Source organism: Diachasma alloeum, unplaced genomic scaffold (assembly GCF_001412515.2).
Source record: "Diachasma alloeum isolate Michigan unplaced genomic scaffold, Dall2.0 Dall_scaffold_00315, whole genome shotgun sequence".
Classification (NCBI taxonomy): domain Eukaryota; kingdom Metazoa; phylum Arthropoda; class Insecta; order Hymenoptera; family Braconidae; genus Diachasma; species Diachasma alloeum.
This window is the reverse complement of record NW_021680454.1, coordinates 905,715-932,570: the sequence shown is the minus strand read 5'-3', so window position 1 is coordinate 932,570 and position 26,856 is coordinate 905,715. Positions and strand designations below refer to the sequence as shown.

Sequence of the window (26,856 nt, the reverse complement as noted above, 5' to 3'; positions counted from 1 at the left end):
AAAATACGAATTTCCTGATGTTCCTGACAAATTCAGGCAGTTGATCGACGAATAAAAAGCCATTGTGAAGTGAAAATGAACGTTTTCCGTAAATTTCGTGTACATTGCGAGCCCCATCGCTTCTCAATTCCGAAAAAATGGTATTCCAATGGAGTTAAGGATGACGAAATCCCGGTGGAAGATAAGACGGAGGGAGCATGTCCCGAAGAGAGTGCGAAAAAATTGTCAGTCGGAATTTTGGGTGGCGGGATGACTCCGATTTTCACGGCGGCTCTCCTCAAGCAATCGAAGATCCTGCGGGCGATTAATATCGTGGATGTTTCTAATTCTCTGTCTGGGGCGGTTTTCGATGCCGGACACATCGACACAAAACCCAAGATCAAGTATTACCGGAAGTCTTCATTGAGAGATGCACTTTCCAATGTAAGAAATAGAAGTTTTGAGGGAACAAGGAGAGAAAAAAATTGATGCGGAAATCTAACGAATTCTACTGGATTTTTGTTGAAATTTTTATCGGTTTTATTTCTATGCGTTTTTTTCAGTAGAAATATTTAACTGAAAATGTTCAATAGAAAAAAATCTATTCTATTGATATTTTCTGTAAAATATTTTTTATTGGATTTTCAATTTTTTAAATTTTACATTATTTCAAGTAAAAAAACACAATAAAACTGCAGAATTTTTTAATAGAAATGTTCAATGGAAAATTGTCTACATAAAAAATTAATAGAATTTGATTTCATAGAGTAGAATCTAATTTAATTGAATAGAGTTTATCTCTGTATTTTTTTTCAATAGAAATATCTACTAGAGAATGTTTTATAGAAAAAAATCTATTCTGTTGATATTTTCTATAAAATTTTACGAAATTTTTCAAATTAAATTCAAAGTTCCAAGTTTTTTAAATTAAAATTGTCAACGTTCTTATTAGACTCTCTATTTTTTATACTTTACATTTTTCAAATAAAATAAAAAAACGCGAATTAAATCTGCGGAATTCTTCAACAGAAATCCAATGAAATTTTCTATGGAATCCCCACACTTTTCTTCGAAATTTATTCGTGCGTGCCTCCTTCCCAGTCAAATAACTTGATCCACAATTTAAAAAATTGCATTCAGGTGGATATAATAGCTCTGATGGACAACGCCGACGGTAGGATCCTCAGCACAGAGCCGAAACTTCAGTTAATGATGTCCTCGACTTACGTAAGAGAAATGGCGAGTGAAATATCGAAGATAAATCCCTCAGCACTTTTGGCCGTTTTCGCACGTCCAGTCACCGCGACTGTACCCCTCGTATCCGAAATTTTCAACAAGAGAAAGTGCTGGGACCCGAATAAGATCCTGGGATCAGTGGCTCTAGATGCCATGAGAATCGAGTCGATGGCTGCGAATCTCTTCCACTTGAATCCCTCGTTTCTGTCGATTCCTGTCGTCGGTGGGGCTGATCCCAGCACTCTTGTTCCACTGCTAACGATAGCCAAGCCCTTGAATTACATCAGCCAAGTGAGTCTTCCATTGATTCGTACTGTCAACGGCCCAGTTAATGCCACTAAAAGATTTTCGTAACTCTAATCCGGGACAAATAACGATTTTTTTGTCTCCAAATGAAATCATTAAATTCTTCAAATCCAAAATTTCCAATTTTTTGCGTGAGAATAACTAATTTGACCTCAGGAATCGTAATATGTATGTGTGTGTGAAAAAATAATTATTTCGATGAATCTAATTGTGGTTTAAAATATCCTTCCCAATGCCATCTTGACCGAGTCCGATCATGAGATTGATTGCATCATCTGTTGTTGAAAAAAATTATTTCAAAGCTAATATTCTGGGAAAAGTAAAAAAAATTAACGTTGGGCCAATGTCGGCGGAGTGTTGGCGCAATGTCGGGGCAATGTTGGCGCCGGCACAATATTGAATTCAACGAATTGGGTTATTCAGGAGCACGAGAAATTACTGGTGAATCAATTGAGAGCCTGCGACAGGGATTTGGAGGACTGTACTGACGATTTCAAAGGCCCAGCGATGTCTTCCGGCGCAGCTGCCGCCAGATTCATATCAACTCTCGCACGGGCTCTCACTGGAGAGCCCAACGTCCGGTGCAGCGCTTACGTACGATCCAACATCATTCCCTTCTGTCGGTACTTCGCAAATGAAGTTGAAGTGGGGACCACTGGGATCAAGTGTAATTATGGCCTGCCAAAGGTATCTCCAGTTGCTGTGAACCTCATTCAGCGGGCCATTCCGGTTATCACTGAGTTATCTGCCATGGCTTGTGCACCTATTGAAGATCCAGAGGATTTGAAAATTTGTGAGAAGATATGAAGCTCGATGTGGACATTAATTGTTTGAAATGTCAATTATTCCGTTGAATTTTTGAAGCTGCCTAAACAGGCGGATGCCTCTTTACCTATTATGGATTTACCGGAATAAAGAGAGAAAACGAAACCGCAATATTTACGGCTCGATTCCTCCTTGTAAGGAGTCATCTAATCCTCCAGATCCAGATAATGCGATATCTGGATCCTAGCCGCGCCTCCGACACTAATTCTTTTCTCCTGACGCAACTATGAAATTTGTTATAGAATACTTTAAATGAATAAATATCCCCTTCCCCTCTTTTAGAAGTGTGAATTAAAGAATGGAATGAAGGATGTCTATGTCTTTTATTATTTTTCGGACTGAACAGCTGATTCCTGTCAAATTAAATAAACCGCTCCATTTATTCAATTAAAAAGCTCGCTGTCTCATTACAATAAAATGCCTCTAGACTCCAATCACTCCAAGATTCACGGTTCGATTCCTCCTTTCAAGGATTCATCTAATCCTCCAGATCCAGATTCCGCGATATCTGGATCCTAGCCGCCCCTCCAACACTAATTCTTTACTCCTGACGCAAATATGAAATTAGTTATCGTCAAACTAAATAAACTGCCCCATTTATTCAATCAAAGAACTCGCCTTTCTATTACAGTAAAATGCCTCTAGGCTCCAGTAACTCCAAGATTCACGGTTCGATTCCTCCTTTCAAGGATTCATCTAATCCTCCAGATCCAGATAACGCGATATCTGGATCTTAGCTGATTCTCCGACCTCTAGCGCGCCAATAGCAAACGAGAAACGACGGTTTCCATTTGAAAACCCCTCAATTGAGGTGTCAAACGTGCGAATAATAATAAATAAATAAAAAACGTGCGAATGGAGGTAAATAACCGAAAAATCTAGTATCACCTACTCTCCTCTCTCCGCCCCACATTCCCGGGAACAATATCTCTTCCAAAGTAAGCGAGAGCATCTTCACATTCTCCACATCAATCTCCCTCTCCCGCCCGTCATTCCAATTCGACATTCAACTTGAAATGCCATTGAATCCATCGGTAATGAATGAATAGACTTCGTCTAATCGTCCAGTCACTGACTCATGGCAAATAAAAAAAACCGCTACATTTTTCGCTCAATGTTCCTGCACAACAGCACCGAAACTGCCTGAACAGGCGGATATACCTATACCTATTATGGATATACCGTATTGAAGAGAATGAGAGAGAGAGAAAAAGGGAGTGAGTGAGTGAGAGTGAGCGAGTGGCGGAGAGAGGAGGGAGCGAGTGAGAGAGAGGGGGGAGACAGAGAAAGAGAATCCGCATCATTGTGAATTTAAATTTGGAAGCAGACGTGTGCCACAAGTGATCACAGGCACACTATCGTTATAAACAACGTTTCACATTGGCTTCGTGCAGGCGCACTTCACGTTCAACTGATCTCTGGGCTATTTTCATATTCTGGGTAACGTCTCGGCCAAGTCTACCCTGACATTGGGAATAACAATTCGAGGGAGAGAGACTTGTTTCACGCATTTCGGTGGTTAAATCACTGCCTCGACATGGGCATCTTGATATCCAGATTTCGGGTGAGTTTTTTTTCTCATTTTTTAAGTGTTTTTTTGTCGGCAAGGCAAGGGAGTATCGAAATCTCTGCCGGCTCCACTATATTTTGAGGTTAACTCTCGTTTTTTTTTCCTCCGAAGGAATTCAGGGGAATTTTCACTGTTTCAAGGGCATTTTGAGATTTTAAACCGATTTTTTGGGGTTTCATTCGTCGAAGTGGAGGGAAAGTTCGGATTTTTAACGGTTTTGAGAGCGAAATGTGCTCGGTTTTTTAGGCGGGATTTTTTTGAAAATATTGGGATGATTTTTTGGGATTAGAGGAGAGATTTTTGCCATTTCGTCTATTTTTGGGGGTTTTAGATAGGTTTGTAAATGATTTATCGTGAATTGTTAATCAAGTGATTCTTAAAAATCGATTAATCGGAGGTTGAGTCATCGTGTTAATATATTCGATGACATTATTGTGGTTTGAATCCAAAATTATCATCCAATGACACAGCAAACTGACCCCTGGTCATTTAATTTAGTCGTTGGAGTGAAAACTCTTGCTAGGGTCAAAGGCTATATTTGAGGATTTCGGGGACAATTCGATTATTTGAAATTATTTTATTCAGAAATTTGGGCACCATATGGTGGCGTAATCATGGCTCTTCTTTCAGAAAAAGAAAACGACGATTGAAATTCTGGAGGACCTGGACTCGGTAATATTTTTCGATTTCTCTTTCATAGGATCGAAAAACTTTTATTTGAACGATTTTGGGGGGTTTTTCTTCAGAAAATCAAGGAGATTCAGCAGTATGGACAGACGACTGAGCAGAGACACAAGAAAATCGTGGGGACTCTGATAATTTACAGTGTTATACTTTATGTTGTGACAGCTGTTCTCTTCTACTTTTACTTCTTCCCTGCAGCATTGTACGATCAACTGTTCTACATCATTCCACTACTCATTTTCCCACTGCTGTGAGTTGAAAACATTTATTTTGACAGATGATTTTTTCGTCATTCTCATTTTTTCAGAAAAATTTCATTATTCATTCGAAATTCTGCGATTTTCATTAAAAAAATTATGTAAAATTGAAAGTTGACTAGTTTATCGATCCATTCTTCCAATAATTCAATTAATTAATTGATCTATTTCAATTCCTTCTTAGTGTTTTTCTATTGCCGTGAGTTGACACCATTAAATTTAACATTTAATTTGACAGATGATTTTTTCGTCATTTTCATTTTTTTATAAAAATTTAATTAATCGTTCTAAATTCTGGGATTTTTCTACAAAAAATTTATAGGAAATTGAAGTTCGAAAGTGAATCAACTGGAAATTTAGTGAATTAATTAATTTATCTCCATTCCTTCACTAAATTTCACATATTTTTGCTGTAATTCTCTTTTTTTTATACAAAAAATCAATTATCCCTTAAACTCTGCTATTTTTTCTAAAAAAAAATTATGCAAAATTGAATTTTAATTAGCTACTCAACTCATCCTCTAAAAAACGACCCAATTAATCCATCTTGATTTCTCTGCAGCATTGTCTTCACCAAGAAACTGGTAACATGGTACTACAAACGAAAGATATCGAGAAATCAAGAAAAACTGTCAACAATGCAGGAGCAGAAGAAGAAAATTCTGGAAGACGTGACAGAGACAGAAACGTACAAAAAAGCGAAGGAGATCCTCCTGAAATTTGCTCCTGATCAGCTGAGAATGACACCAGTAATATTCCTTCCACTCAGGCTTTTCCATCTATAAATTTCAAATGCACCAACTAACGAAAAAAATCTTTATTTTTCAGCTCACACCTCAGGTTTGTCTCGTTTTATCGAAACCCTTAGTGACTAAAAATCCAAAAAAATTCCAGTCTCATGAATTTGTAATTGAAAATACCATTAAACGTTCCCCTTCATTTATCCTTTAGTCAGCTTAATTAATTCAGCATTGAGATGAAAAAACCAAATGAATTAAAAATACATTTACCGCTTCGCCATTGAAATAGAATCGAATGAATAAGTTTAAAAAATATTTTAGCTTGCTTCGAAGGTAATCACGAGTCCCGTGTCGACACCGAGACGCCCTAGCACCCCTCAGGCAGTAGTTCCACCCCTGCCAGGTGGTGGTGAGCTCAGAAGACGTGCCCTAACGTTGTCAAGTCCTCAAGATAATTCCTCAGTAGGTAGGGGCTTTTCTGGTACTGTTCCAGTTGGAGTGGCGCCTTCCGGTACCCCGCCTGTCTCCTCTCTACCGAGTAGACCACAAAACCCGGCGATAATGGGCCCTCGTCAGTAACATAGCTGCTTTTATTATTGTTTCACTAATCAATGCAGTGTGGAGTCGTGAAATGAGGCGAATCAATCTGCATTATGCATCTTACATTCCTCAGAAATGCCACTGCCCCGGCTGCTGCCAACCTCAGGGACTTTAATGGGTGGAATTCAGCAGCGCAGGGTAAAACTATTCAAGTCGATTTTGACTGCTGGTCAGTTTTCAATGAATATCTCGGAATCTAAGGGAGATAGCAGAACTTTTGTTATGACCTTTTTTGTAGATCTCAATCCCCTCTACAAAAAAGGTCATCATGGAAATTTCGCTATCTCCCTTAGATTCGGAGATATTCCTCGAAAACTCGGCAAAAAAGTAAATCGACTTGAGTCGTTTTAGCAAATAAATGCGTTAATTTGACGAATTACAGAAAAAAAAGACTCTAAAAGCATTTAGTGATCATGAAAATTCCGTGCGGAAGTTTTTTGTAAAAAACGAAAAATTAGAGCTTTGAAAAAATTCTAGAAAAATTCATGAAAGAGCAATTGATTTGCCTCATTTTCATCTTTGAGCTACTGTTTTTGCATGATTTTTTGTTTTACTCGTCTTCGATGGGGTTTCATGGTTTTATTCTGGCCCACGCAGGTTCCCCCCTGCCACGTCCTATTCTCCCTCAGCAGAGAAGCTACTTGGATCGTCTGGTGGAGTATCTAGTCGGCGATGGGCCCTCCAATCGTTATGCTTTGATCTGTCATCAGTGCGACTCGCACAATGGCATGGCACTCAAGGAGGAATTCGAGTATTTTGGTAAGCACAAGTTGTCTTCATTGACTTTAGTTTTAATTTAAAATAATTTTAATGCTATATTTTTTATTAATTTTATGAATTCTGATAAATTTTAATTTATTTTGCCTGATTTTTAAAGATTTCTTCTAGATTATAATATTCTTATAATTGAAATCTAAATTTCCGATTGATGATTAATTAAATAATTGATAATATGGAGTTGTAAATTTTTTATCAATTAAATAATACTCATTTTATTAAAGGAATTATCAATTAATAAAATAATCCGGAATTTGAGTATTTAAATTGATGATTACTTGAATAATTAAAAATTTAACGCATTGACTCCTTCAAAATTTAATAGTAATTCTGATTTATGGATATGGCTATCCCTGTCTTACACTTCTAGATTAATTATTATCAATCATAATCAATATTAACTTTCGTTAAATATTCATTTCCGATTTTACTCTTCAAAAGTTACGTTCATACCCCTTTAAATCCAAAATTAACAACAAACTAATAAAGTAACCTTGCCAAAAATAGTTCCCTCTCGAAGAGTATGAGAAGTCTCTTCACTTGTTTTCTGAACCTTCAAATTTCCTCAGGATTCAGGTGCTGCTACTGCAACTACTGGAACCCAGCTCGAAAGCAGAAGCCCTCAGCCCCAAAACTGGAGACTGAAGCTGCATCACCATTCTCGTCTCCCCTGAGCAGCCAGAAACCGAGCGACATCGAGGCCTCCTCGTCCTCAGGAACAGATTCAGACATTGAGGTGGTGGAGAAGCCCGAGACCCCCGAGATTCCGGACGACAAAGTGGCGGATGCATTCTCTCAACAAAGTGATGAATCTAAAGTAGAAGAGGTGACTGCTGAGGCAGAGGAGGAGAAGGAGGAAAAATCAGTCGAGGAGGTGCAGAGTGAGCAGATGGAGGTGGACGACTCGACGAAGGAATAATTCAAAACGACTGGAGAGGAGTAACCCTCGAGGAAACGAGGAACAATCAGGAATTACCACAAGTGGCTTTGCGTAATTATTAAGTCAATCAACTCGTCATTTGTGAAGTGGAAAGTGTGGAATCGTCACGTGATTTCAGGGGAGAATATCGACAGATATTCTCAACGAGAAATCGAAATTACCGGAAATATTGGATTGGGTGGATTGAATTATTTTATTTAACTTATTCACCGCGTCACGAGAAAATCCATTCCACTTCGTGTTCACTCGACTAACGCCACGGAAATGAGATAATTAAACGAGTGGCATTTCTGATAATCTCTCGTCACAATAATCACACGTTCATCGCAGTAATTGTACACAAATGCTAATCATTAAGACTCAAAGTTACTGTTTAATGTTATTTGGATTGTTTTGAGGGTTTAATTTTATGAGCTGTGATCAATCTTTGTAGAATCCTTGGAATTTTAGAGCTCCAGGGGATGCTGATGATTTTATCGCATTTTTTATGCTCAAAAAATGAGGAAAAATCGAGTTTTAATGTTTTTCGTTGACGACATGTGGCTGTACAGGCGTAAAATATTCAAAATAGTTCCCTCGTCAGGATTTTTAATGCATTCATTTTTTTTTAAACTCCAATTCTTCGATTTTTCAATTTTTTCATCAATAAACTAAAACTTGTTTTTAATTTTTTTGATCATTCATTTTACAAACTGCCTTACAACTGATAAAAAACAATATAAAAAATCAAAAAATTGGAATTTAGAAAGAAAACACGTTTTTTTCGTCAATATATTATGTTTGGAAACCAAAATTGAAGTCAGTCCATTAAAAATCCTGGTAAGGGGCCCATTTTAATGATTTTATGCCTGCACATCCACATGTCATTATTGGAAAAAATTGAACTTGATTTTTTCTCATTTTTTGAGTATAAAAAATAAGAAGACAACCCCCTGCAACAAATGTGATTTCAAGGGTTCACCGTTTTGTTTAGTTTGACAACAGAATTACTATTGAGACTGTTTCCATCTTGTCAATATTAATGGTGCGCTCATAACGATCAATTGTTCGTGATTGACCTCTACCCCTTACTCAAACCCCTCAATCTCAACGATAGTCGTTAAACTCATCTCCATGCACTGTACATAAATTATTGAACATCGATTTTGCAGTTTTTCAAATGATGGAGTTTATGAATTATTTATAATGTAGAAATGTTGACGTTGGAATATTTAATGTGTCACGTGAGGATTGTCGAAGTCAATGAATTTCATGTACAAAGAGTTAATGAGGTACGGGGGAATTGGGGAGTCACGTAGTCATTCGTCCCCGCTATTTTCGGGGGCAGATCCTCGATTGTTTGATTTTTGGCTGATGAATCATTGCGTAAATTGTAAATGCCAGTGTGAGCGGCGGGTTTTACTACGGTTCATTATCCTAGTAGAGTTATTCGTAATTTATATTAGTCATGTAATTGTCATCTTTCTCTTTTCTATTTGTACCGATAATGAGTGATCCAGAAATATGAAATATAGTTTTTAGTAAAAATTATTGGGAGTTTTTAATGACTGAAAATTCCGTTGTGAAGTTCACGAAGTTATAATTTTTTTAGGATTTTCAGGCTTGAGAAATTGCGGTTTTTATCTTCAGAGAATAATTATTTCGCCCGGTTCTTCTTCCCATCACATTTTCCTTTGCAATTCGCAGTTAAGGATAGCCAAGTATCTTTTACAGTTTCGCACAGACCATATGATAGATTCAACCAGATTTAATCGTCAAATTTGTCAATTAAATTGCGTCATTCAAATTAAATTTTTCATTTTTTTAAAACACTTGTTTAAAAAAATACAATGCAATAAGAATAATGCTACGATTTTCTGCTTTTCCGTCATATTCCGTATATTTCCTTAAAAATGAAAATGAATGGATAAACTACTCATCATCCATGGGTGTGATTGCAGGGGGTGCGCATTCACTGTGCTTCACACCGAATGAGAATTTCGGGGGATTTCTTCTCGTGTTGTAAGTCGGGTAATGCGCAGGGCCTGGACCAACGGCATGACCGAAAGTTTTCGTCCGCGATTTGAGGGAGAATGCGGGGTATTTTCGCTTCACGACGTCTGTGTTGAAGGCGTACGCTGCGGGACCAGGTCCCAGGGTTCTTTTTCTCAGATCGTGCAGGCCAGTTCTGAAAACATTGCACGAAAGAAAAACTGCGAAATTCTTCAACAGAATTTTTTCGCGAATTCGATAAGTTTTTTACTTGTAATTAATGATAAATAAATAAATAGTGAACATAAATACATAGTGAACGCTCCATAGGCTCTTTTATCCGGTATATTAGGACCCAAACACGAAGGGACCATGTACGCATTAGGCGCAGGAATGTCGGATCTCAATTTATCGGTTATTCTCCCTTTTAGGGAATAGGCTGGAGGCCGAGGAGCATGATTCATGGGGGGACAGCTCTCCGGACGATATCCGCAAGGCCCAGGCCCCAAATCATATCCTGAAAATTTGTATTTAATAGCCCAATCACGAAATTATACTATATTATATTGTATAAATTATATAATATAAACTAATAATAAAGAAAATTAGTTGATAAATTAATTTACATTATCAATTATTATATAAATTGTATATAATAATTTATATTATGTACTTAATAATATAAATGATATTATATAATTTATACTATATTTTTATTTATTTCATTTCAACCCGTAACGAGAAAATCTCGTTGCAAATTATATCTGAAATTTTTCATCCAAGCGCATTTCGAATTTCATCACTTCCTGAACCTTTCAAGGCCTGTCGTCCTGCAATAGAGAATGCCGGGGGCCTCTCCAGACCTCTCCTCGTCATTTTCGTCACATCGTAAGTGGGTCCTGGGCCCACTGTCCTCTCGAAACCCGTCAACCGCTTCCGCAATGTGTACGCTGGGTTTCTGTACCTCGATGGGTCGTGTTTCTCGTAGCCGACGAGCGTGGGGAGTCCATACACAGGGCCCGGACCTTTTTCCGATGGCAAACAAGTTTATGAGTAATTTTTTCTGTTGATAGCATCGGGGTAACTATCACCTCCGATTACCTCTGAACCAACAACTCAATTTTGGCCTGTTCGGCGCGGGTCGGGATGCCATTGTGGGAGAAGAGCTTAAAATATCTCGAGGAATTATGCAAACTGTGAAAGAAAATTTGGGAAACTGCGAGGAGAATTTCGTTTTCAACTGTCATCGGAAATTCGCAGCAAATTTCACAATGAAAGAAGCTGCAATAATAAAAGATTAATACTAAGAGATGAGTAATAAAAGTTTAATACACAATTCCACTGATTTATAATCCTTTATTTCATCTGTTACAATCTCCTAAATAGATTCTTCAATTTTCAAATCTCTCCATTTCTTCATAGCTCCACTGAACTTCACTGTGACGAATTACCGAAGAATTAATAATCATAGACCGCCCGTCATCCTCACAATACAAAAGAAATAAAAATAAACCTCATGAAAATTACTTCCTCCCCATCCCCCATCCTCCAACGAATCAAAAATCCGAATTCACCAATCATAACATCAACCCCAAATCCCTAAAAATACTCGTCCTAACCGTATCATTAATCAATAAAAATTACCTAGTGATTGATCCCCCATCACTCCTCCTCATCATTCTCATCGTTCTCCTCATAGTACGCAGACTCGCTGATCCCAGCCTGCCTGGCGCACTCCTGGCCGTCCCTAAAATTCGCCCCAAAGTCTTGAGCCTCATCCTCACTCACGAAAATCAGTCTGTAAGACCTCCTCGTGGCCGGCTCAAAGGCGTCATCGATGGCAGTCCACGTGCAGGTGTCACCCACGATCTCCACCTGAGTCTCCATGCTGATGAGAGAGCTGCAAACTACATGACCAGGCATCGTCTCGAAGATGATCCTGGCCCCGAAGATCTCAGAGTCGTAAACCATCTTCACCTGGCCGAGCCCCACGCTCTTCCACTCAGGGCTCCCCTCCTCCAAGAACAAGAGGGTCGCCTCATTCTCGTACATCAACGAGTGGATGTCCTCGTCGTCCTCCCCCTCGTCCCCCTCATCCTCATCCTCAACGACTTGCGGCTGCCCTACGCCCCTGGCCCTCAGGTCCTCCTGCGCCTTCTCCACGGCCTCCTTGAACTGCCCAGCGAGCTCAGGATTCTTGAACCTCACAGCTAGCTCCTCCACAGCTCCCGTGTCCTCAGCGAAATTCATCCCCGCCCACACCCACGCACGATCTGACGTGTTCAGCGCCCTCATCTCCAGCTCGGGAGTGATCAGGAGATTGCAAACGACCTTGTGCACCTGCTCACGACGAAGAAGCAAGCGGTACGTCCCGTGTCCAGCGTGATGCAGGACCTTCATCTCCCCCACACCCCGCTCCTTCCACTCCTTCGTCTCGGACTCGTATCTGTACAGCTTCGCCCTCTGCCCGAAGATCTTCTCCTCCTCCTCCTCACCGGTCCTCACCTCGACCGCGTCCGGCAGGGGGATGATGGGCTCGTAGTGAGGATCGTACTCCTGCCCGTCGTTCCCGGGCTCCTCCTCCTCCTCCTCCTCGACCTTCTTCTTCTGATCGACACTGGAGAGACTGCTGTTGGCACTGGACACTGCTATACTCGAGTTCGGAGTCTTCGACCCGAAGACTGACTGTCCAGCCCCAGCGAAGGAGAAGTGGGGGTCCTTCTTGAAGGCGTTCTCAGTGGCAGTGGCTGCCAGTGCACCGAATGTCACGACATTGTCAACCTTCAGGAAATTCAGCTCGTTCTTATCTTGAATTTTCTCCGAATTCATATCTGGAATCTTCTCCGGGGGCTTCGGAGTGCCAAACAGGTTCACCGAGGGGGTCGATGTGTTGGAGTTTATCAGACTCCCGAAGCTCAGCTTCGAGCCGAAGGGATTGTCAGACCCGAGGACTTTACCCGTCTCGGAAGGAGTCACTGATGCTGAGTTTGTACCACCCAACGTCGAGTTTGATTCAGAGAGACTACCGAAGGACGCTGGGGAGTCCTTGGAGGCAGCTCCGAAGACTGGTGACTCCTGGGGGAATCCGGTGACCTCAGGCTTCCCACCGAACATGTTCTTCGATTGAACTGTTGAACCGAAGATCGTTGCTGCCTCCCCGAAACTGGGTTTACCAAAGTTTATGGTTTGGGGTTTGGCCTCTGGGCTGCAGACACTGACGTCTCCGAGAGGACTCTTGAGAGAACACTCGGGATCACTCTTCTGTCCGAAGACGAATTCAGGCTTCTTGTCCCCAGGTTTATCAGTCTGATTATCGAAGATCGTTGGAGCTGCTCCAGTGGAGTTGAAGAGGGACTTCTGGAAGCCTCCGAAGGGCGTCGGGGCCTGGGGGGGAGTGAGCTTGGGTGGGGCCAGCTTGATCGTTATTGGAGTTTCAGGGGCTTCAGGGGCCTCCTCCACCTTGGCCTCCTTGGATTCCGTTTTCCTCTGGGCCTCGAAGAGAGGCACATCAGGCTCCTGGCAACCAAGGCACCCAGGGCAGTCCTCCTTCTGCTTGTAAGCGTAGAAATTCTCGGGCAACTGGAGCTTCAGCGCTGCGTCCTTCTCCTCCTCAGTGACCTTCAGCTCGTACACCACCTGGATGTCCTGGGCTGACCCCACACTAGACGACTTTGAAGTCCTCTGTGACTCTTCACTCTTTCTTTCCGCAGTCACAGCCTCCTCCACAGCAATCTTAAACTGCTCGGCGATGTCTGAGGTCTTGAATCGACAGGCCAACTGGACGTACTCAATCTCATTGTCACTGTAATCAGCAGCATTCCACATCCACGTCCTGTCGTCCTTGGCCGTCAGCTCGAGATCACCTGGCACCAGGTGATTCAGGCACAGCTTGAGTGTCTGCTCTCGCCTCATCACCAGCCTCAGCTTGTGGCTCTCGTTGTGCTTCAGCAGTTTGATGTCACCCAGCCCTCGCTCCTTCCACTCCTTCGCATTTCCATCGAATCTGAAGAGCTTGGCACGATGTGTGTACAGTATCTCCTCGTTCTCCTCACCTGTCTTCACCTCGATCTTCTCGGGGAGTGGAATCACTGGGGCAAAGTAGACGTCCTCGCTCTCTGGCACCTCGTCCTCACTCACGTCACCCCCAGGGGACTTGACTGGTGACTTCGCTGGGAACTGAAAGTCAAAGGATTTGCCTGGCGATCCGAAGGTGAATGAGCCTTTGGGTGGGGTTTCGGTGCTCTGGATGCCAAAGACAAAGTCCTGGGCTTTGGACTGGAATGTTGGGAAGCCCTTGGCCTCGGTGGAGGTCTTGTCGTCTGTCTTTGGGGGTTCGAAGGTGAAACCAGGGGCTCCACCGAACTGGAAGCCAGGCGAGGCCCCTGTCTCCTTCTTATCCTTGACTGGAGGCAGTCCAAAGATGAATGTTGGAGCTGATGCACTTGGAGTCAGTCCAAATCCACCGGTTTGTGCCTTCGGCGGTAGCGAGGGGTCACTGGGGGCGTCACACGCCACGCAGTACTGATTGGACTTCGTATTCCTCGTGTAACAGCTCTTGCACTCCCAGGAATCAGGTGCTGGCTTGAATAATTCAGATAATGGGACTGATGATGGCTCAGGCTTGTCGGCTTTTCCTGATGGTGCAGCGCAGGCTATGCAGCTCGAGGCTGTTGAACTGTTCCTCGTGTAGCACGAGCTGCACTCCCAGGAGCCAGCAGCTGGCTTGAACATCTCTGACAATGACTGCTGGACCTTCTGGAGACTGACCTTCACGGTTTTGTCGACGCGAGTGATGTTCTGGGGGGGAATCCTGTTGTCGGACATTATCTTCTGGAGGCTCGACATGACGTCCCTGAAACGAGAGGTGTCGCTGATGTCTGGGAACGACAGAGAGTAGCTCTCCTGCTTTCCTGTTTTCGAAGGCTCTTGGGATGTCCAGGTAACGGCGTTTGGATTTCCTGGCATTGGCCCCAGGGAGATGCTTCCGGGGAACGTGACCTTCGACTTCTCAGACTTCTTCATCAGAATCCTCAGATTTCCAGTCTTGGGGTCCAGGAGGAGGTACAGGGGGCCGGCACCTCGCTCCTTCCACTGGCCGTCTCCACTGTTTCGAAGGAGAACAGCTGGTTTATCAAAGAGAATGGCCTCGTCCTCCTCGTTCATCTGCCCAGGGACTTCGGAGAGCTCTGGCTTCGACGAACTGGACACCATGGGTGATGGCTTAGCGTCGCTCTTACCGAAGGAAAATCCAGTGGGAGTCGAGGGTGACTGGGACTTGGTGAAGGAGAACCCAGCGAAGGGACTGGGCTTGGCTTGCTCACTCTGCTTGGGGGTCTTGGCCTCCTCAGCAGGTGTTTGCTGGATAACTGGTGTCTTCGTGAAGGAGAACCCACCGACGACAACTGGAGCCACTGGCTTCACCGGCACCGTCGTCATGCTTGCCCTGGCACTGTCGAAGCTCTTCTTGAAGTCCTCAGCATCCTCAGTGGTTTTGAACTTGATACAGAGCTTCTCCAGCCTGACCTCCTCATCAGCAAAGTCATTGGCCACCCACATCCACGCCCTGTCGTTGTTGGGCATCTGGGAGAGCTCCATCTCAGGCGTCAGCATGTGATTAGCACAGATCTTGAGGACCTGATCACGCCTCATCAGCAGTCTCACCTTTCCCTCATTATTCTTCAGGAGTTTGACGTTGCCAACACCTCGCTCCTTCCACTCCTTCTCGACGAATCTGAATAATTTGGCACGTGCCACGAACAATGTGTCCTCGTTCTCCTCTCCAGTGGTGACCTTCACCTCAGCAGGAAGGGGAATCACTGGCTGAAAATCGGGAATGGGATCGTGCTCAACTTCAACAGCTTCGATGGACGAATTGTGCGAGCCTGTTGACAAGATACTCGTGTTCTTGGACTTCTCCTGCATGGTAACAGCTGCTATCGTATTGGTAACTGATGCTGCAAGCGGTGGGAGATTGACTGTCGTGGGGATGTTGGCGTGCGAGGGCATGGAGATCTGGTAGTTGTGGGGAATTGACTGATTGCCACCGCTGGCCAGTGTCGAGATGCTGGCGGCACCGACGTTCCTGTGCTGCGGTGGAATGTTGACACTGAGAATTGGTTGAACTGTTGGTGCTGTTGTTGGAAGGGTGTCTGACGTGGTGATGACGACGTTAGATGGAGGTGCCTTGTTCACAGGGGCGTCCTTGATGACTGGGAACTGCTGGGGTGGCTGGGGGACAGTATCAGCCCTCGACAGATCGAGATTTTGGAGCTGCATGGTGAGGGGAGGGCCCTGCACAGTCTGGGGGGAGACGATGTCCATCAGGCGATTCTGAAAGAGTCCCTGCTGGAACATTCCCGGCTGCATCCCCAGGCCCTGATCCACTGGGGGCCGAGGGTACGATCCCATTGGGTAGACGCTGGGGTAGATGTTGGGGAGGTGATGACTCTGGTCGTTGAAGGGTAGTCCGCCCTGGTAGTAGCCTGGCAGGCCAGGTGTTGGGTACACCAGTGGGGAATAATGCCTCTGGTTGGCGAATAAATTCCCTGGGATCTGGTGGGGCGTCAGTGGAGGCACTGGACCAGCTGCTGGGATACCCCCCACAGGCTGAGTATAATTCATCTCTGAGTAGTCGTCCTCCCCGGCGTAATAGTCATCCTCAGGGTTCGTCGATCTTGTCGTTCTCTTCTGACTGCTGTGGCTCTCCTTACGAAATTCCGAGAACTCTCGTTTCAACTCCTCGATCATTTCCCTCACCTGTTTATTCGAGTCCACAAGGTTCTTCATGCTCTCCAGTATGGACTTGTTCTGCTCGAGAATCGTCTGGGACACGTGATCCTTGGCGTACACCAGCTGCCTGATCTGGGCGTCGAGTCTCTCGGGGCTGGGACGAGCCTCCAACTGAATTCTCGAGCGTGAATGCTCCAGGATGTCGTGGTGCTGGTGTCTAGGTGTGCTGGACTGCTTTGGGGTCCTCTGGCTGTGCCTCTGGGGGGTGTTGATGGTGACCCCTTGGTTCAGGGAATTCATTATCGGCTGGTCAGCTCCACTCTGCGCCGAGGAGTAGCTGTCCTCTGACAGTGCGTCACAGTCGTTTCTATTTAAATCATTTCTGTGCAAGTCTGGATCGATCCTCTTGAGGTCGTTCTCGATGCTCGAGATCTTGGTGCCCAGCTCTGAGTTGAGGGGATGATGAGGATTCACTCCTGGTGATCTCAGCCTGTCCAGTGTGAGGTAGTAGCAGTCCCTGGCTTTGCCCAGAAGGACCACGTGTTGAGATCTGATTGCCGATGTCAAACTCTCCTTGGGGAGGGATCCAATCAGCTCGTCCGCCAGGGTCTTGTAGATTTCCGCCTGCAGGTAAGACGCCTCAGGGCACTTGAGGGCCTGCAGAACGTCCATCGCCTGCTCGTGACGCTTATCACGCAGCAATCTCCTTGCCACAACGAGTCTCCCCTCCTCGAGGGCATTACTCAGCTCCAAATTGCTCATCTCCTTTCCCTGATAGTCGAAGATCTTGGAGCTGGTGGTGCGTATCGTCTGGTTGTTGATGAGACGCTCCACCAGGGGCACTCCTGTCTCCCAGTACAGCTCCGATCTGGCCTCCAGCATGGGAATGTCCGGATGGGACTTGTCCTTCGTCTGCAGCTCCTTGACTCGATGCTGGAACATTCTCGCCAGGTGGATGATTATGTTGACGTGGAGTCCGTGATTTCCGATGCATCTGATCACCTCCAGGCCCCTCTGGATCTCCTGACGAAGCTCCATCAGATCACCGGAGATGCTGTCAGGCTTCTTGTACATTCGCCAGGCTGATGTCCACCATTTCTCCTGATTCCCAGTGCACAGTAAATTCGTGGTGTCTGCTGGCAGTGTTGGCATTCGATCTCTGTTCAGAAAGCCACTCTTCTGCTGCTCCTGGACGATTATCGATGAGCAGAGGATCGTGGCGTTGAGGAAGGCGTCGATGTCCAGGCGTCCCAGGCTGTCTGGGGCTGCTTGGCTCAGGTTGTAAGCTGACAACTGGAGGTCTGGGAAGATGTGGCAGGTCTGGTTGGGGTAGGGCACTGTCAGCTCCATGTTTCTGCGGGGGTGGGGCTTGTTGGCCAGGCCCAGCCACACGTGGTGGTGCAGGGACGAGGGGTGGACCTCCTCGGATACCTCGTCCCATCTTTTGACGTCTGATGGGGGCAGGAGACGGAGGGGCGGGGGTGAGGAGTTGTTGTTGGCGAAGTAGGAGGTCGACATCATTGCTGTGTGGGGGTTCGACGTGAATATACGCTGGTAGATGCGCTCCCTCCAGGAACCTATGCAGAACTTGTCGACTTTGTCGAGAAGACGTTTGGAGTCCTCTCTGGAGTAGTCCTGGAGGACGTGTGAGGCTTGGGAGACACGATAGGCCCCCTCTCGATGCCAGATGTGGGCCAGGGTCTTGCTGGGGTCCTTCATTGAAACTATCGAGGGCCCCGTGTGGTCCAGGGGGGGAGAGTGAATTGCTGTCAGCAGGAGGGGACTGCAGAGACGCCCTGTCTCGTTCCAACTGCCCTGCTCTCGTTTCGTTCGACGAATTAGGAGAGATGCCATGTGATAATTCAGTTGTCCGAACATGTGGGTGAACATCTGGTCGATGAACGAGGCGCTTGTCTGGAAGTTCTGGAGTTTCGCCAGGGTGAGGGCCTGGTCGAGGTTGAAGACAGCCGACGCTGACTCCTGGGTTGTTTTCACAGTCGTTCCATGCTCCTTCAGGGCCAAGGCTGCGTAACGCTCGAGGGACGAGATGTAGGGGATCCAGAACAGGGATTTTGGCTGGCGTTGCTCCTTGAATCTCGTGAAGACTGTGCAGAGGGTCTCGTACCAGACGAGACTGTCTCGGTGGACGTACGTCGATTCCACCTCCAGGGCGTGCTTGTAGGCCTCGTCCAGGCGGTTCTTTGAGAGGTAGTGGTTCAGGAGTTTCACTCGGAGGTTGACGTCCGAGGGACGGGCTGACAGCTCAGCTTTGGGGTCAAGTAAAGGGGTTAAATTGATGATTTCATGGCTGAATTATGGTGTTTTTATATTTTTTTCTCAAATTCATTGGGCAGAACCCCTTAAATTCCACTAGAATTAGGAAAAAATGACGTCTAGGTGACAACTAGCAACATCAAACCAAGACAACCCTTGAGCTTTCACCAGAATATGATAATTATTTCCATTCCATCCCCGGAGATGTTTATAAGGTATTACAAAAGTAAATTAAGTAATAATATTTAATTTATACTGTTTTAATTAATATGCACAAGTTATGAAAATGAAATGAAATAAAATACATTGAAATGAAAGTTTAACTAAACGATCGAGTAAATATCTTGAATGATAATTATTCGTTGGGAATACTTACAGGCAATGAGGGCTTCCAGATCTCCATCAGTTCCGTTGGGCCTGTCAGCCATCAGCATCTTCTCTTTCAATTGGAAAACAACTGGATTGTGGGAGAATTTCTCACTCGCTCTGTCCACCCAGTACTTCATCCTGTTGACGTCCAGGCCGATGTCCATGTCAGTTAATAATTCACAGACTGCGCATAAAAATTAGAAATTGAAATTATACTGATTGAAAACGACAATCTCAATGTGCCAAATTGAATGGAATATATTGGAAATTAAAATCTAGACACTAAATTCTGCTTTTTGCAGTTGCAAGTTGATGGCAAAGATGTTTTGACATTATATATTTTAACGTATGCATTTATTTTGACTGTTCAAGCCAATTAGTTCATATTTTTATTATTTATGTCGATTTACCTTTCAGTACGAGATCATCCTGACGAGCCTCGAGCTCCAGCGACTGTTTGAATTGAGCGAGGGCTGCCTCCTTCTGCCCCAGGGCCTCGTAGATCTGACCGAGCAGCTTGTGAGCCCCACTTGACTCGCTCTTCACTTCTAGATAACTGGAGACGTATCTCCGGGCCGATTCGTAATCGCCCACTTGGTAATAAAGCTTCGCAATGTTGTAGCATCGAAGATTACGCTGCAATGGAGAATATTGAGATTTTTTTTCATTATATTGGGAATTATAAATTCATTTACAAAATTAGCTAGACCTATTAGCTGTAAATTGGCTATAATATTCATGAAATATGGAGATGTCTTGAAGTATTTTTTATTTTGATGAGGAAAAATGTTGAAACGATGCGGGAGAAAATCATTCAGACAATAATCGTTTATTAATTGATATTTTTTAGATTTATTTGATTTTATTTTCTACCTGGCTATTTTAAATAAGTAATAATGAGGTAAATTCCTGATGGAACGAAGGGATTCAAATAAATCAGGTCTCATTTTTAAATCTAAAAAAATATCTTTAAAAATTAAAAAATTTGCGGAAATAGAAAAACATTAATAGCAAAAATCGTCGAAATTAAAATGTCAATTATCTCCAGAGCTGTGAATTTTCCAGATGATTCTCAGTATTTTAATTCCAACGATAACGAAACGAAAAACTCCACGAGAAATATCAATATTCCTAAAGACCCCCATCTAATGCCACTGGAATTCCCCTCAGTAATTCGCCAATATCCCCCGACCAAACGAAGCAATTTCAAAAAATCAGGGCTCATTTTCAAGCCCAAAAAAATACCTTCAAAACGAAAAAAAAATTGTTGAATTTCACTCTACCGATCTCGAGTTATTACCAATTAAAACCTCCCACACGAAGAATACTAGTCTCTCAACACTGCGAGAATAAAAAAAATGTAAACAACAGCCAGAGCTCAACAGAGTTGATGACCTTGCTGGGTCAGGGATAGTGCCAATGCCGGTGCCACGCTGAAACCCCAACAACTCCAAGAAAATCCCTCAAATCCCATCCCTTCAGCCCCGAACATCAACATCACCTCCAAAAACCCCCGACAAACACTCGAAAAAAAAAAATGCTCACGCTGACCTATTTATTGCTCCACATGTTCCGAGATTTATATAAAGAGAATCGGGCGCCAAATTGCGTTGGCATGAGCATCAAGTGCTATTGTTATCAGAGAGAAACCCCCCCAACTCCGAAGGCGTCAAATCGGCCCTGGGATTTTCGGAAAATGGAAATTCACAGATCAGCGCGAATTAATCGGCTTTCGAGGGGTAATGCGAGGGTAATCGAGTGGAAAGTTTGATTTTCCAGGGGTTAACCTCACCTCCTTCTCGTCCGTCACCTTCCGAAACAGCTCCTGGACGTGACGATCCACCGAACTCTTCGAATTGAACATTTTTCACTTTTGCCTGTTCCGAGGGATCATTTAGCGTTTGCTTGGAGTATCGTTGGCCTCTTCTTCGAACGATTTTTATCAAATCAATTACTGCGGCAACCGTTTTACTCGCCGACTCTCCTTCAAACTGGCTTCAAACGCCGACTTTTGCCCGTTGCAAACTGTAATGGAGGGACGGACATTTTTTTTAGTGCAGGGGTGCCAATTGCGGGGAGATATGAGGGAGAATCTTCGAGAAATTAATCGTAAAAGGACATTTCCCTGGCGGTTACGACGATTTTTCATAATTTTAATTGTGTAATTGGGTAGTTAATGCCGAGGGAATGAGTAATCGGTGATTCTTCTGTTTATTTTCACGATATTTGGGGGAGGAAATTGTTGGACGGTTTTGGCGGGAATCAGAAGAGGTTTTCAAAATTCTTTTTTTATCTGGTTGGAAGATTTAAACATTTTTCCATCGCACTGTGCGAAAAAGTAACTTTACGTCCCTTTTCCACACATTGTGATGCAAAATATCGTGATAATAATACTATATTTTAGTGGGGATATTCTTGTGATGAAATGTACTATATTATAGTTAACATTCAAACCTACCGGTTTGTTCTGTTTTGAAAAAATATCTACGAAAATTATAGTAAGGCAAATTATGTTCAGTCCACAAATATTTTTTTTTAGTCCACAAATATTGAATATTTAATTCCAGCGGTTTTTCGCCGAGTGAACGTTGATTCTGTATCTACTAACGATTCTGACGCTAATGAAACACGCTGAGGCCCCAGAAATGCAGAAATAAAATTTTAATTTTCACCTGGGGCCAAAGTGTCGTATCTTGTATTTTTTCAGGGGAAAAGTCGAAAGTTGAAAAAAAATTGTTTCGTGTAAAAATCACAAAAAAATAAGTTTTCACCCTTGTACTACCCTCAAGTACGTTTCCCAGGGGATTGTCGATTTTTTCTGGGATTGAGGAAGTCCCTAGAAAGATACTTCAATAGAAATAGTTTTTTTTTTATTTTTCATATTGAAAAAAAAAATTGTTTTGTGTAAAAATCGTAAAAAATTAACTTTTCACCCTTGTACTACCCTCAAGTACGTTTCCCAAGATGTTGACGACTTTTTATGGGATTGAGGAAGTCCCCTCCCTCTACAGGACTATTGCCAATGCACTAAAAATTGAAACCGACATTTAAAGGATAACAGAAAGCCACCGTTTCCTCGAAATTTTCAAACAAATTTCCTGCTCAAAGTTACTGATATATTTGAACCAAAAGCACATTGATCTTCATCATCGTGTCCTGGAGATTAATGTGCTTGAATTTGTAAAAATATCGATAACTTTCAGCAGGAAATTTGTTAAAAAATTTGGAAAATTATTGCCATTCTGTTAGTCCATTTTGAGAAAATTGTCACTCTATCAGGGACACCAACCGTAGAAAACCCCAGATTCCGTTACTAGAGTAGAATGGGCACGTTGAGGGGATAAAGCCATTTAGAATAGAAGAACAACAAATTTAAAAGTGCTCTCCACGTGGTGATGTAACATGAAATTGTCTGTTCTCCAGAGATGATGGAGGAGAACCGGGGAATTGTTGTTCTGCATCAAGACGAGAATTACCTGGTGGTAAACAAGCCCTACGACATGGTCGTGAACAGCAATGATGCTTCAAAAGTACTGACCATCTCGCTCAGATTTTTTTTTACCTTTCGTTTGTCTTTTTATTTTAAAATTGATTTCTTCTGATCCAGGTCACGCTGCAGACGGAGATCAGGAGGCTGTTTCCTCACTTGGTGAACCCAGATCTGAAGCATGAGTTTCATTTTGTTCATAGATTGGACTATGCCACGAGTGGGGTGATTTGCGTTGCTCTCTGTCGAAATTCCGCTCGAGCTGCCTCGGCTAGCTTCGAGAAGAGATGTGCCAGGAAGTATTATCTGGCACTGGTTCATGGACATGTGGAAGAGGATTCTCTGGTTGTCAGAGAGGCCATTGGTGGGTTCTGCAGGGAGAGAAAATCATTTTCAGAGATGAATTCTAGGGTTTTTCTACGGATTTTAGGAATCTCAATTGTATTTATAATTATACAACGTCCCCTCGCGTTTTTTAATAAATAGGTTTGTGGGGATCTGTATCTAATTTTTAGGGTAGATCCCTCATTTTATTTTCAGATCTATTCTCCGTCTTTAGAAATAAAACTTACGAAAAAATTTAGCAGGAAGACCTAGCCCTTTCTCTAAGAAATTCTATTGAATTTCTATTGGAATTCAACCAATGTGGATGTGGTTGTGCTGGCAGTGCCCAAAACAGCACATTCTGACATATATAAAGACAATCGGACAACACAGAGATGAATGATACATAAAATGATGATAAATGATTGATAAATGATAAATGAAATTCATGTGAGGCCGTCTTTCTTAACATTCACCATTTTTTATAAATTCCTGGGCTCAAATTTTACGAGTTAAAATAGAATACTTTATTTCCTTAATGCTACTTTTACAATTTTCTATCTACAATTTTTTTCTGAGTTTTTTTGGTCCATTTTTTAATGAAAAAGAAAGAAGAGAAACAGAGAGAGGAAAAAAAAATGGAAATCTCATGTCGAAGAATTTCTATTGACAATGTCCAAATGAAAAGAGAAAATTCTATTGATTTTTTCTATAAAATAGTTTTTTCTAGACATTTTCAATAGAATTTCAATAGGATTTTCCACAACTGAGATTAAAAAAATGGGATTCATTCCCAGGGGAAGACATTCGAGAACTCCTGGGTAACAAAAGAATGTGCACCAGCGACCAAGTCCACTGCCAAAACCCCCGAGACTGTGTCACAGCAATACTAGTGCTCGAAAAAGGCCTGAGAAACGGAAAACCTGCGACGAAGGTTCTCCTGCGCCCCGGGACTGGACGTAGACACCAGCTGCGAGTGCACTGTTCCCACATAGGGCACACCATCATCGGGGATTACACCTACAGCAATCGCCAGGACCACGAGCCCCACCGAACATTTCTCCACTCGTTCAGGTGAAAAAACTGAATTCATCGAAACCTAGACCCCTTCAATCTCCAATATCTCGCGATCGGCAGCGTGAATTCCAACAATTTTTTTTTCATTTTCAAGATATTTTTTCAAACTTCAAAATGAGCGCAGACTCGACCAAATCGCACCGTTGGGTCCAGAGATATCGAGACTTGAATGAGTTCATTTCACCTCTTCCCTCATTATTTTCATCAGATTTTTAGATTTTTTTCATTTGATTCCCTCCTGATGATTCAGATTGATCTTGGAGAGTGACCTTGGCCATCTGGACATCCAGACATCAGATCCTTTCGACACGTCGGACGATAAAAACGAGTGGAGCCCCACAGAAGTCCTCAGGAGGATCGACGAAGACGCATTTTCAGCTATTGACAAATTATTCCCCTGAGAAAACGTATTTCTTACGCTTTGGTGACTCTCTACTGCTCAATAAATATTATTTCGTTATAAAATGGACGACCCGAAGACTCCAGCCTGCGTGATATCGAATGCGAGTGATGCACGAGGCACATACGAGGACTCCCTGACGTGGATATGACGTTGATCATTAACTCTGCAGAAATTAATTGAATTCGTCACTTGGCAGGCCCAGGTGACCCCTAATACTGGCTTGTTATCGTGACAGAGGGATTTCCCTGCTCCCATATTGGCAGATACCTTTTTTTATAAAATAAGAATTAATTATAAAAATTAATTACAAGACAAATTAATTAATTTGATTCAACAAATCAATTTCAATTATAAATTGCGAAAAAATCGACTAAAAATTCGAAAGAATAAAAAAAGTGTATGAATAAATTTCGAAATTGATAAATTAATGAAGCAAAGAGCATTAGATTGAATTTAAAAATTAATTAGAATCAAAATTGAGAAAAAAAACTTGTTATTTGCATAAAAATGAGTAAATTATGAACTTAAAATGGAAAATAGACGAAGTAATTGGAGAATTTGATGTGAAAATTAATGAAATTGTACTGAATAAAGAGTTTTTATGTTATTACCTGATTTATGCACACAACGCATAAGTTATTATTCATGGAGAATCCATGCAATGCATGTCCAATGCTCCTGAGGCTCTTGGCTCGACTCTTCAACTGGTTTTCTTCGTATTCCACCCGATATGATGCAGCTATCGAGTCGATGATAAGAAGGGCTATTGAATTGTTAGCCAGAAATACTGGTACTCGAGTTAAAATGCAGTTCTCCAGGTCTCCCTGTCACAGAAGATGAAAAATCAGCGGAATATGAATCTTTTATCTTTCTACCTCAATAGAGAATTCCTCGACATGAATTTTCTATTTTTTCAACTCTGTTTTTCACCTATTTTCTCAAAATAAATCGAACAAAAAAACATGGAAAATGTAAGCCGAACAATTTGTTTAAAAAATCGAATTCTATTGATTTTTTCTGCAGAATATTTTCCATTGAACATTTCGATTGAAAAAAAAACGCAGAAAAGCTGCTGAATTTTTCAATGAAAAGTTTTCAAAAAACTAGTTGAAAATTCAGCAGAAATCCAATACAATTTTCTTGTCAATACGTACAACTGTGGATATATGTTCGACGAATATCAAATCACTGGTGGATTTGTATTTCTTCGAAATTGGAGAGGTTTTCAGGAGCTCTTGCAGGCGTTTTGATGGAAATACTGATTCTGTGCAGATGTAAAGAACTCCTAGAAGTGAAAAAAAATAAAAAGTCCATTTACCCCATTGTCCCCTAAACATTTTCATATGCGTAAAATCAATTTATTTCAAGGGATGTTCATCACCTTTTCTGCTATCCCTTTCCGGAGATATTTGAGCTGTTAAGCAAAGTTGAAGGGCGAATTGAGTTTTGCCGGTGCCGGCTTCTCCATAAATCTGTGTTATTCCTCTCTTAGAAATTCCACCCCTCAATATTCCGTCGATCTTTGAACATCCAGTGGTTAAATAATCCTCTTTTGTCAGGAATTCTGTTGCTGTTGTTGCAGAATTCATCAATGATTAATGAGTAATTGTTGTTCTTCTGGGAACAGTGCACATTCCAGTGACTTATTTAAAAATGGCGATTCCTTAGAGGCAGTGGAGGGGAAGCTCCATCGGTACAATCGACCAAAAAATGAGTTCTGTTCATTGAAATTTCGTTGTGAAATTCATCGATCGGTTATTCGAAATGAGTGTGACATGATTTGTGTTAAAAAAAAATGTTAAAAAGCCCTTCGCGCTTTTTCTTTGTATATTTATATATATTAGTATTTACAAGGGTCACAAGGGTCACTCTAGGGTCTCAAGGGACGCAAAGCTCAACAAATCACGGACGAAAAAATTTAATAGAAAAACCTATCGAATTCGTTAGAAAATTTCTATTGAATTTCTATTGAACTGTTCTATTAGTTTTTGGCCGATTCTACTGAAATGTTTAATAGAAAGTATTCAGTAGAACAAGTCAATAGAATTCAATTTTTCTATCCAACTTATTCTATTGTGATTTTTCTATAGAATTTCCTCGGCTCAAATTTTCCAAGTTTTTTCATTTGATTTTCTTGATGAGAAGAAAAGAAAAATAGAATAAAAAAACAGAAAATTTGAGTCGAGGAAATTCTATAGAAAATATATGAAAAGAATAAGTTATATAGAAAAATCGAATTCTGTTGATTTGTTCTATTGAACATCTCAATAGAATCAGCCAAAAACTAATAGAAAGTTTGATAGAAATT

General features: G+C 42.3%; 6 protein-coding genes across 7 annotated transcripts; 3 read left to right on the top strand and 3 right to left on the bottom strand.

Annotated features, from left to right (window-relative positions):
* Positions 1-249: 249 nt before the first annotated feature.
* On the top strand, positions 250-2,434 carry LOC107040010 (probable malate dehydrogenase, mitochondrial). Its single transcript, XM_015259898.1, has 3 exons — positions 250-423; positions 1,120-1,506; positions 1,945-2,434. The coding sequence occupies exons 1-3, from the start codon at positions 250-252 to the stop codon at positions 2,326-2,328; spliced, it is 945 nt and encodes a 314-aa protein (XP_015115384.1). The 3' UTR covers positions 2,329-2,434.
* Positions 2,435-3,625: 1,191 nt separating this feature from the next.
* On the top strand, positions 3,626-10,420 carry LOC107040072 (endoplasmic reticulum junction formation protein lunapark-B). 2 transcript variants are annotated; one of them, XM_015259998.2, is made up of 8 exons: positions 3,626-3,910; positions 4,547-4,588; positions 4,663-4,850; positions 5,420-5,606; positions 5,686-5,697; positions 5,919-6,063; positions 6,795-6,956; positions 7,544-10,420. In XM_015259998.2, exons 1-8 carry the CDS (start codon positions 3,884-3,886, stop codon positions 7,891-7,893), a joined length of 1,113 nt encoding a protein of 370 aa, XP_015115484.1. In that variant the 5' UTR covers positions 3,626-3,883; the 3' UTR covers positions 7,894-10,420. The 2 variants fall into 2 exon arrangements, with proteins under 2 accessions (XP_015115484.1, XP_015115483.1); XM_015259997.2 differs by having other exon boundaries at positions 5,919-6,168.
* Positions 9,745-11,038, bottom strand: LOC107040073 (outer dense fiber protein 3-B). Its single transcript, XM_015259999.2, has 4 exons — positions 10,987-11,038; positions 10,698-10,910; positions 10,198-10,402; positions 9,745-10,081 (listed from the first exon to the last, which is right to left on the bottom strand). Exons 1-4 carry the CDS (start codon positions 11,036-11,038, stop codon positions 9,826-9,828), a joined length of 726 nt encoding a protein of 241 aa, XP_015115485.1. The 3' UTR covers positions 9,745-9,825.
* A 194-nt stretch (positions 11,039-11,232) lies between these two features.
* On the bottom strand, positions 11,233-21,267 carry LOC107040054 (E3 SUMO-protein ligase RanBP2). Its single transcript, XM_015259972.1, has 4 exons — positions 21,050-21,267; positions 19,668-19,893; positions 19,265-19,441; positions 11,233-18,881 (listed from the first exon to the last, which is right to left on the bottom strand). The coding sequence occupies exons 1-4, from the start codon at positions 21,119-21,121 to the stop codon at positions 11,548-11,550; spliced, it is 7,809 nt and encodes a 2,602-aa protein (XP_015115458.1). The 5' UTR covers positions 21,122-21,267; the 3' UTR covers positions 11,233-11,547.
* Positions 21,268-22,517: 1,250 nt separating this feature from the next.
* LOC107039981 (RNA pseudouridylate synthase domain-containing protein 1) lies at positions 22,518-24,879 on the top strand. The gene is made up of 4 exons (XM_015259867.2): positions 22,518-22,787; positions 22,865-23,108; positions 23,866-24,142; positions 24,396-24,879. The coding sequence occupies exons 1-4, from the start codon at positions 22,683-22,685 to the stop codon at positions 24,544-24,546; spliced, it is 777 nt and encodes a 258-aa protein (XP_015115353.1). The 5' UTR covers positions 22,518-22,682; the 3' UTR covers positions 24,547-24,879.
* Positions 23,643-26,195, bottom strand: LOC107039982 (DNA repair protein XRCC3). Its single transcript, XM_015259868.2, has 4 exons — positions 25,930-26,195; positions 25,703-25,833; positions 25,160-25,372; positions 23,643-24,815 (listed from the first exon to the last, which is right to left on the bottom strand). The coding sequence occupies exons 1-4, from the start codon at positions 26,135-26,137 to the stop codon at positions 24,603-24,605; spliced, it is 765 nt and encodes a 254-aa protein (XP_015115354.1). The 5' UTR covers positions 26,138-26,195; the 3' UTR covers positions 23,643-24,602.
* Positions 26,196-26,856: the final 661 nt, after the last annotated feature.